Source organism: Thamnophis sirtalis, unplaced genomic scaffold (genome assembly GCF_051295495.1).
Source record: "Thamnophis sirtalis isolate CommonGarterSnake01/CBP01778 unplaced genomic scaffold, rThaSir2_p1.2 scaffold_3, whole genome shotgun sequence".
In the NCBI taxonomy this organism is placed as follows: Eukaryota; Metazoa; Chordata; class Lepidosauria; order Squamata; family Natricidae; genus Thamnophis; species Thamnophis sirtalis.
The window spans coordinates 22,137,760-22,155,270 of NW_028261383.1; the positions used below are offsets into that span (position 1 = coordinate 22,137,760).

At 42.2% G+C, this 17,511-nt stretch overlaps 2 protein-coding genes and 1 long non-coding RNA gene across 3 annotated transcripts in view; 1 reads left to right on the plus strand and 2 right to left on the minus strand.

Moving 5' to 3' along the window:
- The window catches only part of LOC148047536 (uncharacterized), a 28,550-nt gene extending 25,481 nt beyond the window's left edge, over positions 1–3,069 (plus strand). Inside the window, exon 4 of the long non-coding RNA XR_015696142.1 lies at positions 1,992–3,069. This is a non-coding gene — a long non-coding RNA (uncharacterized LOC148047536). The remainder of the gene's footprint in view (positions 1–1,991) is intronic.
- On the minus strand, positions 89–9,658 carry LOC148047539 (uncharacterized). The gene is made up of 2 exons (XM_087711544.1): positions 9,588–9,658; positions 89–2,016 (listed from the first exon to the last, which is right to left on the minus strand). The coding sequence occupies exon 2, from the start codon at positions 1,451–1,453 to the stop codon at positions 329–331; it is 1,125 nt and encodes a 374-aa protein (XP_087567670.1). The 5' UTR covers positions 1,454–2,016; positions 9,588–9,658; the 3' UTR covers positions 89–328.
- Positions 9,659–14,879: 5,221 nt separating this feature from the next.
- On the minus strand, positions 14,880–17,282 carry LOC148047540 (uncharacterized). Its single transcript, XM_087711537.1, has one exon. It carries the CDS (start codon positions 16,586–16,588, stop codon positions 15,296–15,298), a length of 1,293 nt encoding a protein of 430 aa, XP_087567663.1. The 5' UTR covers positions 16,589–17,282; the 3' UTR covers positions 14,880–15,295.
- Positions 17,283–17,511: the final 229 nt, after the last annotated feature.

The window sequence follows — 17,511 nt, forward strand, 5'->3', positions numbered from 1 at the left end:
AAGGAAAGACGTGTGGGGGAGAGAAAGGCCTATGGGGACCATGTGGAGACTCTATTGTTGCAGAAAATTAAGGACTCAGACTTCGGGATCAAAAGAAGTAACTTTATTTGGTACCAAGGTTCCGAGGAAGATAGGCAAGACAGCCATTTGTACAATTGAACAAACTCCTTATGGAGACATGCGTTCTTATATGTTCCTCAAAAACAGCCTTACACGGAAATACATTGTGTCTACGCTAATGGGTAAGTTGTTGTTACTATGCAAGAAGCAGATAAACATCTTGTTTCCCCTTTTCAGGTTGGGATCACAGTTAACTTGCAGGACGCGTCTAAGTTTCCAATAGTTTCTCTCCTGTGTGAGTCCTCTGGTGTGTCATCAGGCTGGATTTGTGACTGAAAGTTTTCCCACAAACAGGACATTCAAAGGGTTTCTCTCCTGTGTGAGTCCTCTGGTGTATCACCAGGTAGGAATTCTGACTGAAACCTTTCCCACAAACAGGACATTCAAAGGGTTTCTCTCCTGTGTGAGTCCTCTGGTGTATCACCAGGTAGGAATTCTGACTGAAACCTTTCCCACAAACAGGACATTCAAAGGGTTTCTCTCCTGTGTGAGTCCTCTGGTGTTTCAGTAGGTTGGAATTCTGACTGAAACTTTTCCCACAGTCAAGACATTCAAAGGGTTTATCTCCTGTGTGAGTCCTCTGGTGTCTCATCAGGATGGATTTGTGACTGAAATCTTTCCCACAAATAGGACATTCAAAAGGTTTCTCTCCTGTGTGAGTCCTCTGGTGTATCACTAGGTAGGAATTCTGACTGAAACCTTTCCCACAAACAGGACATTCAAAGGGTTTCTCTCCTGTGTGAGTCCTCTGGTGTATCACTAGGTCGGAATTCTGACTGAAACTTTTCCCACAGTCAGGACATTCAAAGGGTTTCTCTCCTGTGTGAGTCCTCTGGTGTATCATTAGGTGGGAATTCTGACTGAAACCTTTCCCACAGTCAGGACATTCAAAGGGTTTCTCTCCTGTGTGAGTCCTCTGATGTTTCACTAGGTCGGAATTCTGACTGAAACTTTTCCCACAGTCAGGACATTCAAAGGGTTTCTCTCCTGTGTGAGTCCTCTGGTGTATCATTAGGTTGGAATTCTGACTGAAACCTTTCCCACAGTCAGGACATACAAAGGGTTTCTCTCCTGTGTGAGTCCTCTGGTGTATCATTAGGTGGGAATTCTGACTGAAACCTTTCCCACAGTCAGGACATTCAAAGGGTTTCTCTCCTGTGTGAGTCCTCTGGTGTATCATTAGGTGGGAATTCTGACTGAAACCTTTCCCACAAACAGGACATTCAAAGGGTTTCTTTCCTGTGTGAGTCCTCTGGTGTATCACTAGGTGGGAATGGCTGCTGAAACATTTCCCGCAATCAGAACATTCATATGATTTCTTTTTTGTGTGCATTCTTTAGTGTATTAGCAGGCCGGTATTTAGACTGAAACCTTTCCCATAGTCAGCGCATTCAAACGGTTTCTCCCTGCTGTGAGTTCTCTAACGTATCACCAAGTTGCCAAGCTCACTTCATTGGGAGCACATGTAGGGCTCCTCCCCTATATGGGTCCTTCCATGAACCAACCACAAGGAGCAGTTCTGACTAAAGCTCTGGCCACATTAGTATTGCTTTTCTCCAACGTGGATCATTTTGTGCACACTCAGTTGTGATTTGAAATACGCACTTTGTCCACAATAGCCACATCTGTGGAGCTGCAAAAGGGGATCATGTGACCATAAAAGAGGGCAACAGTCATAAATGTCTGTTAGGTGCCAAGAATTCAAAAATAAATCATGTGACCATGTGGATGCAGCAAAAGTCATAAGTGTGAAAAATGGTCATCAGTCAGGTTTTTCAGTGGCATTGTCACTTCGAATGGCTACTAAACAGTTATAAGCCGTGGACTACCTGTAATGTATCCTTATGTTCTGCATATTCTACTTTTTCCAGTTCGAAATCTCTTCTTGATTACCTGCTGAGGAAGAAGGAGTAATAATGTAATACTTTTTGTTAACTGTTACAAGAATTCAAAACTTCAAAGGAGACAATCGGCCAGCAGAAGCTTTTTAATTAGTTTCATTTCTACAAGACTTTCACTCCCTCATTAATCTTTCTTATCTGGAAGTTAAATGGTGATGAATCTGCTGAATTGTCTTGTTACAATGTTTACTCACTGAAAGTTTTGCCAAGCCTTAAATTTCAAAGTAAAAGGGGAACTCAGCTTCTTTACTTGAAGCTGCTTAAAGCTGCATATTCAGGCAACAGAGTTTTATTAATTGCAGGCAGATAAATTTTGAAATGGCTTCAAAATTAAATATTAATTTGAAGTCATCACCCTCTACTCCCAGGGGCACATCTCCAGTGCCTGGCACAAGGCTGCAGCCTCCGCTTCCTACGCCCCCTGCTGGGGATGTGTTAACGAATTTTTCCTGAGCAAACTAAGCGAGGCTCTTTATGCACTGACAATTAAAATGGAAGATAAGCTTAGAGATAATAGAGAGGTGATAAAACAGGAGAGAAAAGAGGAAATAAAAGAAACGAAAGAAGAAATCAAAAGTGAAATAAAAGGACTTAAACAGGAGCTGTATGAGAAAATCGACGCTAAGGTTGTTAAAATTAGAGATGAAATGCTGAGACTTGTAACTGTAATGACAGAACATACTTCTGGAATGGAAGATACTCTAGAGGTTCTTAATGATGCTAATACCAACTTGACATTGAAAACAGAGGTGGTAGAACAAAAAGTGGAAAATGCTGAAAAAGAAATTATTATGATACAGTACCGACAAATGGAGTTTGCATTAAGAGTAAGGGGGCTGCGTGAGGAGAAACAGGAGAACCTGAAACAGATCCTATCGGAAGCTTTTGACCGCCTGATGGGAAGACCAGGGACCAACCTTGACTGGCAAATCGACAAAGCTTACCGCGTTAATTCTTGGCTGGCAAAGCAGAAGCAGCTTCCTTGAGACATTGTTATATATTTTACTACAGGAGAGCTTAGAAATATGGTACTACAAGGGTCTTATAACACTAAGCTTCAAATTGGCGGTCATTGTTTTGAAAGAGATACCACCTCAAATGTTAAGAGCCAGGAGAGACTACGCTTTTTTGGTCGAAGAACTCAGAAATCGTCAGATACAGTATAGATGGGATGCACCATTTGGCATTATATTTACATTTGATAAGCAAAGATATCGCCTCAACTCTGTATGGAAAGCCCGAGATTTTTATTATAATATATTGAAGGCCGGATACCCTGCACCATCTGGACCCGGAGAAAGACCGCAAGAAGGACAGGATAGACAGTAAACTACACAACCACCAGACAAGATGGAGCATCTCTCTCTTCTAGAAGTGCAAGGTGTTATGGAACAAAGACCTAGCCGCATGACTACTAGACGAATGGAGAAACAAGCTAAAAAGCAACAATATCAACAATCACCGGCCATCGATCAAGGAACTACGATAACAAGTCTGGAAGCAGTGGGAGGAGCTAGACCTAAGGTTAAACAGGCCATGCAGGAAGCTCTAAAAATGCTTCAGCCAACCAAAGATGACAACTAAGATTTTAACATGGAATGTCAACGGACTGAATTCTCCACAGAAGAGGAAGAAAATATTTCATTATCTCAAACAGTTTAAGAACGATGTAATTTGTTTGCAAGAAACTCATATCAACTGATCAAAAATATTTGATCAACTCAAAACTTGGTCAACATTTTGCAGCTTCTGCTATGGAAAAGAAGAATGGTATAGTTGTATACTTAAGAAAAGATATGAAAGCTGAATTAATAGAAGCAGATCCCTTCGGAAGATATATTGCTTTAGACTTAATCCTAGAAGGGAAAAAGACATTACTTTTGGGAATTTATGCTCCCAATCAACAGCAAGATAGATTCTATAGAAATCTTCATGCTAAATTAGTACAGTGGGACTATAGTTCCTGTATACTATTGGGTGACTGGAATGGAGTGATAGACACTAAGAGAGATAAGAAGACTTCCTGCCTAAATACTAAGATGCGAGCAAAGTTACCCAAACCTTTCTTTGACATTATGGATGACTTTGAATTGAGAGATATTTGGCGAGTAAGAAATGCAGAGGAATATGACTTCACTTTCTTCTCGGACAGGCATCAATCCCTTTCAAGGATTGATTTTATACTAACCACTAATGATTTGCTTTCTAGGGTCAAGAAGACAAAGATTGCAGCTAGAGTCCTTTCGGACCATAACCCAGTTTGGATGGAGTTGGGAAGGGTAGCGCAGGCAAGAAGGTCTTGGAGATTGAATGAAAACTTATTTAGATATGAAAAGTATATTAATGATTGTAAAAAATTACTATCTGAATATTTTGTTTTGAATATGAATAAGGGTACATGTATGGAATTCGTATGGGATGCAAGCAAAGCGTATATGAGAGGAGTGCTGATGAATATAAATAAAACACATAGAAATAAACAAGGGTTAAAACGGACAGAACTGGAAGAGGAAATTAAGAGAAAAGAGTTGGAGTTAACAATGAACCCATACGATACAAAGGTTAAGGAAGCTATTAACATATTAAAATCTCAATTTGACATGTTAATCTCTGACCAGGTAGCCACTAACTTATTATATGCAAAACACAATACTTTTTGTAATGGTTAGCTTATCAGATTAGGAAAAAAAGGAAAACTCGAAATATATCTAAACTGATTTACAGAGGGAAGGAGGTGTTTCAATAGGAAGAGATTCAAAAGGCCTTTCGGGAATTTTTTACAGAACTGTATAAAGGGGATAAAATTAATGGTTTAGATATAGACAAATATTTAGATAAAGGGAAAATACCTTCAGTTAGAGAAGAGCACAGGCAAAAATTGAATCAACCAATAACCTCGGGGGAAATCTTGCAGGTAATTAAGCAATTAAAGTCAGGGAAAGCACCAGATACAGATGGCTTGACAGCGGTTTACTATAAAAACTTACAGTTAGAAATGGTGGAACCTCTTAGAGAATTATTTAATATGATTCAAATGGAAGGTAAAGTGCCTCCATCTTGGAAGACAGCATTTATATCTTTGATATCCAAAGAAGATCAAGATACTACTCAACCTAAAAATTATAGACCTATTTCATTACTGAATGTAGATTATAAAATTTTTACTAAAATATTAGCAAATAGGTTAATGTTGGTTATTCAACAATTGATACACACGGACCAAACAGGTTTTATACAGGGAAGACAGATCAAAAGTAATGTCAGATTAATTATTAATGCATTAGAATATTTGGGAAAGAACAACCAGATCCCTGCTGCGTTTATATTTTTGGATGCTGAGAAGGCCTTTGATTGAGTTAACTGGCAATTTCTGTTGAAGATATTGCAAAAAATGCAGATAGGAGATAATTTTTTACAGTCAATTAAAGCAATATACCAACAGCAAACAGCAGAAATCATAGTCAATGGAAGTTTAACAGACTCTTTTCAAATTGGAAAAGGTACAAGACAGGGCTGTCCTTTATCCCCATTATTGTTTATTATAACTTTGGAAGTACTGTTGAATAAAATACGGGGCTTGGATGGTTTAAAAGGGATCAAGATTAGGCAGCAAGAATATAGAGTCCATGCTTTTGCGGATGATTTGGTCATAATATTGGAACAACCGCAGGAATCCAGTATGGTCTTAATGAATACGATTAATCAATATGGTCAAGTGTCTGGCTTTAAAATAAATTTAGGAAAAACAAAAATATTAGCTATAAATATGAATACTAAACAAAAGGAAGAATTAGGAGTGATGCTAGGATGTGAGGTAGTTAAAAAAGTGAAATATCTTGGAGTTAACATTTTAACTTCAAATGGGAAATTATATAAGCATAATTATGAACCACTTTGGCATGGTATACAGACGGAGATGAAAAAATGGGAGAAATTGCATTTATCTTTGCTGGGTAGAATAGCGGCAGTGAAAATGAACATTTTACCAAAATTTTTATTTCTTTTCCAAATGTTACCTATACTTTAAAAAGATGCGAATCTTTTAGAATGGCAGAAGGGTATCAACAAATTTGTATGGGCAGGAAAGAAGCCGAGGGTAAAGATGAAAATAATGCAAGATGTACGTGAGAGAGGAGGATTGAAACTACCTAATTTAAAACTATATTATGATGTAGTGGCATTATCTGTAATTAGTGATTGGACTCACTTAACCAATGATAGAATATTGAATATTGAGGGACACGATCTGGTATATGGTTGGCATGCTTACCTGTTATTCAATAAAAAACTGGATAAGAATTTTAAAAGTCATATTTTAAGAAATGCTTTACTGCGGGTCTGGAAAAAATACCAATATAAATTAAATGACAAGATACCCATGTGGGCAATTCCTAGACACGCAATTGAAAATATGAATATAACACAAAAACAGGACAGAATTACTTACAGACAGCTTCTTATCTCGGAAAGGGGGGTATTACAATTAAAATCTTTAGAGGTATTAAAAGAGAAGGTAGTTCAAACATGGTTCCAGTATGGGCAATTACAGGCTAGGTGGAAAATAGATAAAAAATTGGTTTTATCCAAGTTGAGGATAATTTGTTTAAACAAATAAGAGATCAAAGCTTAACGCATATAAAGAGGATATATAATGTATTAATACAGATAGACTCGGAAACAGAATTAGTTAAAGATTGTATGATAAAATGGGCTCAAAATATTGAAGAACCAATAATGTTGGATACATGGGAAAGAATCTGGGTAAGAAATGTGAAATTTACACAAGCTCAAAATCTGAGAGAAAATTTTTACAAGATGTTCTATAGATGGCATTTAGATCCTAAAAAGTTGGCTTCTATGTATCCGAATGTACAGCCTAAATGTTGGAGGTGTGGTTCTCTCGATGCTACATATTATCATATATGGTGGACCTGCCAAAAGGTTAAGGCATTCTGGATAAAAATATGGTGGGTTATGCAAAATATTTTTAAAAGAAGGATAAAGTTTACTCCTCAGCTATTTTTACTAGGTATATGTACTGATTTTACAGTGGTAGAGACTAACTTGATTCTGTACCTAATAACGGCAGCAAGACTGTTGGTGGCGCAATACTGGAAGAAGGAAGACTTGCCTACAATCCAAGAATGGACATTGAAAGTCACAAACTTAGCCAAGATGGCTAAAATATCGGCATATCTTAAAGATCACTCAAATGAGAGATATAAACGAGACTGGAAAAAATGGATTGACTATATACAAAATAAATACGGGACCAAGAAATTCCAGTTAGCCTATGCTTAAGATCAGAAATGATTTAAATTGTTTAAAGTTAGTTCAGCAAGAAGAAGCTAAGCTCAATGTAGAATGTCATTAATTTCTTTATTTCTTTTTCTTTCAATAGATTTTAGACTGTGTTTGTTAAAAATCCATACCGTGTACGGGTTCTGGGAAGCCGGGGGGGGGGGGGAAGGAGGGGGGTAGGGGGGTGGAGGGAGGGGCACAAAGACAAAAAAAATTGTACTTCGATGTTTTAATGATTGACAAATGATGAAATATTTGTGTTTTAAAAGAAATAAAACTTTTGAATGAGAAAAAAGAAAATGAAACAGTTGTTATATGTTGATTGAGGCAGGAATACTTTGTGCACAAAAATGGAAGAATATTTTCATTCCCACAATGGACAAATGGCTGCAAAAGCTGATAGAGTTAGCAGAGATGGGTAAATTGACTGTTTTGATTAAAGAAAAGAACAGGAATAATTTGTTTGTACGTGGAAACTGCTTTTGGACTTTGTTCTTGAGATAGAGAAAAAATATAGTTTGATTTTGGGTTCTGTAGATTAGATAAGTTTGTTGTTATAGAAGTGGCTAGTTTATATTATCTTACGAAAGTAAATAGTTGAGGTTTTATGTTAGCACCTTATTCTAGTGCACCAAAAGGAGTCAGAATTCAATGCTTTTCTTTTCCTTATCCCCTTAACCCTACACTTATCTCGCTCCCCCTTTTCCTCCCTTCTACCATTATTTTCATTTTTCTTTGCACTTCTATAGTTTATATTTTGATCAATTAATAATTTTTTTTGAACAAAACCCCCTAATTCTTAGCACTGCAAAGAGTTTCTGTGAAATATATCTGGAAGTGATGGGGATAGATTATACAATTGTAGATATATGCATTCAGAGAAAAATAGAAATAAACAAATCTAGAAACTTATATATTTGGAAATTTTTAGAATTTTATTTTTTTAGAATTTTATTAGTATTTGTAGGCCGCCCTTTTCCCTGAGGGGACTCAGGGCGGCTCACACAAAACTGGGAAGGGGGAATACAGACATTAAGACAGAAACATGTAATAAAATAGCAAGCAACATACATTCATCATTCGGGAGGGGTAACTATCCTATCCCCAGGCCTGACGAGCGAGCCAGTTCTTCAAGGCTATGCGGAAGGCTTGGACGGTGGAGAGGGTACGAATCTCCACGGGGAGCTCGTTCCAAAGGGTCGGGGCTACTGCTGAGAAGGCCCTCCTCCTTGTAGTTGCCAGCCGACACTGGCTGGCCGATGGGATACGGAGGAGGCCTAATCTATGGGATCTTATCGGTCGCAGGGATGTAATTGGCAGAAGGCGGTCTCTCAAGTATCCAGATCCACCGCCATGTAGGGCTTTATGGGTGATTAATAGCTTTATGGGTGATTAATTTTATGTGTTTTCAGCCCAAAAAGTATTCCAAAATTGTTACAGTCAAACCTTTCAATACTTTCAGAGATGTGGGGGCCTTAACTGATGGAATGATGCCTAAAGGCTCTGCAAGATTTGAAACAACCGTTTTGCCCATGAAAGTCCTGAGATCTAAGTAAGGGCAGAAAATACTTTCCACAACTACTCTGTTGACATTCCCATTGAAGCAGTCCTCACTTACTGACTGCATTTGGGACTTGCATGTGTCACTAAGCAGCCTGATCGTGAAGCATGATGTCACCTGACAGTGCCAACTTGCATCTGTTCCTCTGCAGTTGTGGGTTGTTAAAGGCAATTTCACTGGACCCTGACTGGCAACTTCCTGCTGGCATCCCCACTGAGTTTGCTTGTCAGAAGCTAGTTGGGAAGGTCACAAATGGGGATCAGGAGTGTGGGATGCTGCAACCATCATAAACGTCCGCTGGTTGGCAGAACCCAAATTGGTGCAACTCCTTTTCCTGCATATTCATAACCACAGGAACTGCTGACTTGCTCAGGTCACTGAACAAGTGTTAGGAGGACCACAGATTTCTGAACCACGTCTGCAGTTGCTTTTATAGTGCCATAGTAAAAGGCACTGTAAAAGCCAACTAAAAAGGTCAATAGGACCTTTTTAGTTGAACCTGGTTAATACATAGATGGGGCACCAATAGGAAATATCCTGCTTGTTGGCTAGACGTGGAAGTAAAAAAATAAAAAAGACACAGTGGCAGATCAGTCCAATATTATTGCCAAGAAAACATAACTGCTTCTCTGCTTCCAGGCCGTGGAGGGAACCAAACAGCCTGAGTGGCTCCCGGATTCTCCTCCCACCAGCCCTCAACTCACCTCCCAGCTGCTGCTTCGAGTCTCGGAAGAGGCGCAAGTCCCTGTCTGCACAAAAAATGTGTTCCGTCAGTATTCCGGAAGAGGAAGTTCCTCTGTGCTTCTCTCCTGCTTCCATCCTTTCTAGCAATACAGTACTCGACGGTTTTAATTCCTTAAACTCAACCACAAAGGCCGCTATTGTACTGTTGGCTTTCCAGTTACAAATGCTGCCATCTCCTGATAGGAGGCCGAAAAACAGGGTTGAGTCTTGCTGTGTGGTGGTAATGAAGGGGCTTTGGGCAATTCCTATTATGGCTTAATGGCTTTGTCCTTGTTTGGATCTGAATGAGGAGGGCTAATCCCATCACCCTGGAGCTCTTTTGTGTTGTAGATGAGATGTCTTTGTCTTTCTGGGACTATTAACAAAGGTGGGGGCTGCTTTCCAAGAGCATGTTTCTCCTTTTCTCATCCAGGGAGGTATAATATTCTGCCTTTTTAATATTTCCTAGATTTCATTTTTCTAGGAGAGGGTGGGGGCTATCTTTCTACACCCCGTTTGCATCAACAGAGTTACATGTTCCTCAAGTTTAAAATGAAATTAGGGACAGGAGACATGGGACACCACAACAAAGCTCATTGGCATGATAAAATCTTGGGGATAGACTGGTTTTGGGGAGGTGAAGGACACAATAGATGCAACGGTGGTGATGAGAGGAGTGGACTTGCTCAGGTCTCACTTTTTTTGGTGTGGCAGAGGACCCCAAACCATGGGCCCTGATCCTTCCTCCCTCCTCAAGATCCAGGACCCATCCCCCTTCAACTCCAGGATCCATCCCCCTTCTTTGGTGGGAGTAGGCAACTGGCCATGTTCACAACAGGCTAAGCTGTTGTTCAGGACCCTATCCACCAGTGGTGGGTTTCAAAAATTGTTCGAACCTACTCTGTGGGTGTGGCCTCCTTTGTGGGAGTGGCTTGCCACCCATGTGATCGGATAACTCAGTCTCTAGGCTAATGGACAAAGTTAACCCATGCTTGGATTCCCCTCGCAGCACACATAGAAGGACCGTTCAGGTAAGTCAACGGTCGATCATTGTCTCTGATCTGTCCGGGATGAAATATTCTTATTTGATTCTTACAAATAAACCTTTTTCTTAATATTTTGGTTGAGAACAATAAAACAACTATTGTGTTTTATTCCTCAAAATCATAAACCTCTGTTGTCGATCCATTTTCCCCAAAGAGTCCAGTCCAAATAGTTTTCCAGTTGGATATGGTAAGTCCATTTCCCAGCGACAACCAACTTCCCTTCAAAGTCCGTGCTTCCCCAAGCAGCACACAGGAGAATATGGTGACTTATGGTAAATAAAAAGCCATTCTGGACTTTATACAAATTAAATGCAAAACTTTGTTAATGCTTTGATGTTTTAACTTTCCTGTTGGTTCATTGTTAACCACTTTTTAAATTTTGCTTTGCAAGGAGGAAGTTGATTGTTCTAATATATTCATGAATACTCAACTGGGGGTGGGTAATATATATATATAAATCTGTTTTTGTCTTCTTGAACCCCCTTTTTTCCTTCTATTTAAATGTTGTGTCTATTGTTTTGTTTTTTAAAATTTCTTTCTTTTTTTGAGTTTATAATTTAAATTAATTTTCCGAGTAATTTTTTTTAAGCCAGTTTATGAGAAGCAAGTTCATGGGCTGCTCTATTTCTAACCCACCTCTAAATTCATGGAAACCTAGCATTATAGTCTTGGAAGGGACCCCGGAGGTCTTCTAGTCCAACCTGCTGCTCGGGGGGGGGGGAGTTTTACACCACCCCACTTAAATGGTTGTCCAGCCTATTCTTGAAAACCTCCAGTGATGGAGCACCCACAATCCCTGGAGGAAAGCTATTGCATTGATCCATTGCTCTTACTGACAATTTCTCTTTACTTCTAGGTTGGGCCTCATTTTAACAAGCTTCCACCCATTATTTCTTTTCCTGCCATCCGGTGCCCTTGAGAATAAGTCAATCCGCTCTTCTTTGTGCCAGATGCACAAGTACTGGAAGCTCATGTCCCTCGTAATGACCCTTTATCACCTTTGTTGCTCTTCTCTGCACACTTTCCAGGGTCTCAACCACTTTTTTTGTATCATGGTGACCAGAACTGGACACAGTATTCTGAGTGTGGTATCATCAGCACCGCCTAAAGCAATTCTCTCTCTTCCTGTTGTCTTGACATTATTCCTCTTTTGATGCAGCCTAGGACTGCATTGGCTTTTATTGGCAGCTGCAGCACAAAACTGACACAAGTGGTATTTGTCCACTTATCATGCACCCTGGATATACATGGCTTTCCCTTTTGGAGATCTCCCAGGCACAGCCAGCATTTTTGGTGCACCCACAACTCCGTAACACAGGCTACAAAATGTTAAGGTAGCAAAATAGAACAGTTTGTTCAACTACCACACAACAGTGAACCAGAAACAGCCACCATATTGACATGGAGGAAGTCATGGCAAAATGGCAGCTGCTTCCACACGTCTATTGCATGGCCTTGGGATGAATACTGAGCACAGTCAAAGTAATGGCTGCTTCGTTGACACAGTCACACAGGCAAGAGATGCATATCCAGCCCTCTTCCCATGAGGTTCACAGATCTTCAAAAGGTATGGAGGAGGAAGAGGCTGTGACGCCTGGTAGGGGGGTGGGGGAGTCAGGCCTAAGTATTGCAGGCTTCTAGTAAAGTGAGGGCCCTGTGGGGGAGAGAAAGGCCTATGGGGACCATGTGGAGACTCTATGGTGGAAGGAAAGACTTGTGGGGGATGGAGAGGCCTATGGGGATCATGTGGAAACTCTATTGTTGCAGAAAATTAAGGACTCAGACTTCAGGATCAAAAGAAGTAACTTTATTTGGTACCATAGTTCCGAGGAAGATAGGCAAGACAGCCATTTGTACAATTGAACAAACTCCTTATGGAGACATACGTTCTTATATGTTCCTCAAAAACAGCCTAACACGGAAATACATTATGTCTGCGCTAATTGGTAAGTTGTTGTTACTATGTAAGAAGCAGATAAACATCTTGGAGCTTGGTGTTGTTCCTGATACCCTTGCCCGCAGTCCGGCGGAGACTCTGGTTGCTGCCTGGAATTCAGCAACGGCAGAGGCTCTTAACCGGATTGCGCCTTTACGGCCGATCCGAGGCAGTGGATCCAGGAGGGCTCCTTGGTTTACTGAGGAACTCCGTGAGATGAAGCGCCGAAAGAGACGCCTAGAGCAACAATGGAGATCCAGTAAGTCTGAGTCAGACCGAGCGCTTTTAACATCCAGCATCAGAGTCTACTTTCGGGCAATCAGGACGACAAAAAGAACACACATTGCCTCTCTGATAGCTTCTGCTGAGTCGCGCCCAGCCGCCTTGTTCAGAATAATCCGTTCCCTCCTAAACAGGAGGGATACGAGTGATCCTTTGCAAGGCAGAGCTGAGGACTACGTTCAATTCCTTGTGGATAAAGTTGCTCTGCTTCGGACGGACCTGGACTCCAATTGCGCAGAGCCAGCCGAGGCACCAGGGGAGAATCTGGATGGACATCACTGGATTGATTTTCAAGCTGTTACCCCTGAGGACGTGGACAAGGCCATGGGAGCCGTAAGTGCCTCCACATGTGTGCTGGACCCGTGCCCCTCCTGGCTGGTTGCTAACAGCAGGGAGGTGACACAGGGCTGGATCCAGCCGGTTGTTACCGCCTCCCTTCGGGAGGGGTTCTTTCCCCCCGCTTTAAAGGCGGCGGTGGTGAGACCCCTTCTGAAGAAGCCATCTTTGGATCCAGCCGTTTTAAACAACTATCGTCCAGTCTCCAACCTTCCCTTCGTGGGGAAGGTTGCTGAGAAAGTGGTGGCCTTTCAGCTCCGGCAGTCCTTGGAGGAAACCAATTATGTAGATCCCTTCCAGTCGGGATTTAGGCCTGGCTACAGCACGGAAACCGCTTTGGTCGCGCTGACCGATGATCTTTGGAGAGCCAGGGATGGAGGTCATGCCTCCGTCCTTGTGCTCCTTGACCTCTCAGCGGTATTCGATACCATTGACCATGGTATCATTCTGCGATGACTGCGGGAGGCGAGGGTGGGAGGCACTGTTCTACGGTGGTTCTCCTCTTACCTCTCAGACAGGTCGCAGTCGGTGTTGGTCGGAGGGCAGAGATTGACCCCTAGGCCCCTGAATTATGGGGTGCCGCACGGTTCGGTCCTGTCCCCCCTCCTGTTTAATATCTACATGAAGCCGCTGGGTGAGATCATTCGACGGCACGGGATAAAATACCATCAGTATGCGGACGATACACAGCTGTATCTGTCCGCCCCGTGCCAACTCAGTGAAGTGGTTGACGTGATGTGCCAGTGCCTCGAGGCTGTTAGGGTCTGGATGGGGGTTAACAAGCTTGTACTCAATCTGGATAAGACCAAGTGGCTGGTGTGTTTCCCTCCTACTAATTGGCCAAGTTTTCCATCTCTCAGGCTGGGGGGGTCAAACAGTATGCCCCTCAGACAGGGTTCGCAATTTGGGAGTCCTCCTGGACCCACAGCTGACTTTCGAGCACCATTTGTCGGCTGTGACCAGGGGGGCATTGCCCAGGTTCGCCTGGTGCACCAGTTGCGTCCCTACCTGAACCGGGAGGCCCTCACAACAGTCACTCGTGCCCTTCTGACCTCTAGACTGGACTACTGCAACGTGCTCTACATGGGGCAGCCCTTGAAGAGCATTCGGAGACTTCAGCTTGTCCAGAATGCAGCCGCGCGAGCGATCATGGGTGCACCTCGGTTCACCCACGTAACACCTATCCTCCGCGAGCTGCACTGGCTGAATATTGGTCTTCGGATACGCTTCAAGGCACTAGTCGTCACTTATAAAGCCCTTCATGCTATTGGAGCTGGGTACTTGAGAGACCTCCTGCTGCCAATTACCTCCAATAGACCGATGAGATCCCACATATTAGGCCTCCTCCGAATTCCATCCGCTGGCCAATGCCGACTGGCGACTATCCGGAAGAGGGCCTTCTCTGTGGCTGCTCCGACCCTCTGTAATGGGTTCCACCACAAAACCGTGTTCGACTAAAGCGCGCTCGACGAAACCGCGTAGCTGATGTCATCACAAGGCGACAACAGCGCGGAGACAGAAGCACGCTGTAAACGCTAAACCTAAAATTAATCCCTAAACCTAAACCTAACCCCCCTAAATCTAATCCTAAACCTAACCCTTAACCTAACCCTAACCCTTACCTTAACTTGAATCGGCTTGCTTTCAAAGCGCTATTTAAAGCGCCCTTCTTTCTCCATGCTCGCTGTTGTCGCCCTGTTGATGACATCAGTGGCGCGGTTTAATCGGGCGCGCTTTAGTTGAGCGTGCTTTTGTCGTGCCATGCTGGAACGAGCTCCCCGTGGAGATTCAAACCCTCACCACCCTCCAGGCCTTCCGCAAAGCCCTTAAGACCTGGCTGTTACGACAGGCCTGGGGCTAAGGAGCTTTTGCCCCCCCCCCCCCCGAATGGTATGGTTGTTGTGTGCTTTTAAATTGTGTATTGTTCTATTTGTCTTTTTTATCCCTTATCTGTACCCCTTCCCTGACTTGGATTGTGAGCTGCCCTGAGTCCCCTTCGGGGAAAAGGGCGGCATATAAATGCAATAAATTCAATTCAATCTTGTTTCCCCTTTTCAGGTTGGGATCACAGTTAACTTGCAGGAAGCGTCTAAGTTTCCAATAGTTTCTCTCCTGTGTGAGTCCTCTGGTGTGTCATCAGGCTGGATTTGTGACTGAAAGTTTCCCCACAAACAGGACATTCAAAGGGTTTCTCTCTTGTGTGAGTCCTTTGGTGTCTCACTAGATAGGAATTATTCCTAAAGCTTTTCCCACAAATAGTACATTCAAAGGGTTTCTCTCCTGTGTGAGTCCTTTGATGTGTCACCAGATAGGAATTATTCGTAAAGCTTTTCCCACAAAAAGTACATTCAAAGGGTTTCTCTCCTGTGTGAGTCCTCTGGTGTATCACCAGGTTGGCATTTTGACTGAAAGTTTTCCCACAAATAGGACATTCAAAGGGTTTCTCTCCTGTGTGAGTCCTCTGGTGTTGCACTAGGCAGGAATTCTGACTGAAACCTTTCCCACAAACAGGACATTCAAAGGGTTTCTCTCCTGTGTGAGTCCTCTGGTGTATCATTAGGTGGGAATTCTGCCTGAAACCTTTCCCACAGTCAGGACATTCAAAGGGTTTCTCTCCTGTGTGAGTCCTCTGATGTGTCATCAGGATGGATTTGTGACTGACAATTTTCCCACAGTCAGGACATTCAAAGGGTTTCTGTCCTTTGTGAGTCCTCTGGTGTATCATTAGGTGGGAATTCTTACTGAAACCTTTCCCACAAATAGGACATTCAAAGGGTTTCTCTCCTTTGTGAGTCCTCTGGTGTATCATTAGGTGGGAATTCTGACTGAAACCTTTCCCACAGTCAGGACATTCAAAGGGTTTCTCTCCTGTGTGAGTCCTCTGGTGTATCACCAGGTTGGACCTGTTACTGAAACTTTTCCCACAGTCAGGACATTCAAAGGGTTTCTCTCCTGTGTGAGTCGTCTGGTGTATCATTAGGTGGGAATTCTGACTGAAACCTTTCCCACAGTCAGGACATTCAAAGGGTTTCTCTCCTGTGTGAGTCCTCTGGTGTATCATTAGGTGGGAATTCTGACTGAAACCTTTCCCACAGTCAGGACATTCAAAGGGTTTCTCTCCTGTGTGAGTCCTCTGGTGTATCACGAGGTAGGAATTCTGAATGAAACTTTTCCCACAAACAGGACATTCAAAGGGTTTCTCTCCTGTGTGAGTCCTCTGGTGTATCACTAGGTAGGAATTCTGACTGAAACCTTTCCCACAAACAGGACATTCAAAGGGTTTCTCTCCTGTGTGAGTCCTCTGGTGTCTCATCAGAATGGATTTCTGACTGAAACATTTCCCGCAATCAGAACATTCATATGATTTCTTTTTTGTGTGCATCCTTTAGTATATTAGCAGGCCGGTGTATAGACTCAAACTTTTCCCACAGTCAGCGCATTCAAAGGGTTTCTCCCTGGTGGGAGTTCTGTAATGTATCACCAAGTTGCCAAGCTCACTTCATTGGGAACACATGTAGGGCTCCTCCCCTATGTGGGTCCTTCCATGAACCAACCACAAGGAGCAGTTCTGACTAAAGCTCTGGCCACATTAGTATTGCTTTTCTCCAATGTGGATCATTTCATGCACACTCAGTTGTGATTTGAAATACGCACTTTGCCCACAATAGCCACATCTGTGGAGCTGCAAAAGGGGATTATGTGACCGTAAAACAGGGCAACAGTCATAAATGTGAGTTAGGTGCTAAGAATTCAAAAATAAATCATGTGACCATGGGGATGCGGCAATAGTCATAAGTGTGAAAAATGGTCATCAGTCAGGTTTTTCAGTGGCATTGTCACTTCGAATGGCTACTAAATAGTTATAAGCCGAGGACTACCTGTAATGTATCCTTGTGTTCTGCATACCCTACTTTTTCCAGTTCTAAATCTCTTCTTGATTACCTGCTGGGGAAGAAGGAGAATTTTGTGGGTTTCTGAAGGAGATGGAAATGTTTTGATTTCTGGCTTGATTGATTTTCCTTTTTAATATTGCTTGTTATTCTCAGTTGTCCGGAGTTCTCTTATTGGCATCCGTTTTGCCTGTAAGATTCAAAGAATTTTTTTATGAAATGGTTGCAGAAGATGTAAAAAAGAAAACTATACACATTAAAAGTAAAAAGGAAATATTCCACAATGCTAAAATAACCTTAGATTAATAATGATTTATTTGACACATTGAAAATTACGGAGATCCAAGTTCACATTTGCATTCAACCATGAAATTCTCTGTTTGACTTGGGCCAATACAAATTCTTAGAATAGCAA

Coding starts and splice junctions, on each gene's coding strand:
- LOC148047539 (XM_087711544.1), bottom strand. CDS start 1,453: ATGCACACAAAAAAGAAATCATATGAATGTTCTGATTGCGGGAAATGT.
- LOC148047540 (XM_087711537.1), bottom strand. CDS start 16,588: ATGCACACAAAAAAGAAATCATATGAATGTTCTGATTGCGGGAAATGT.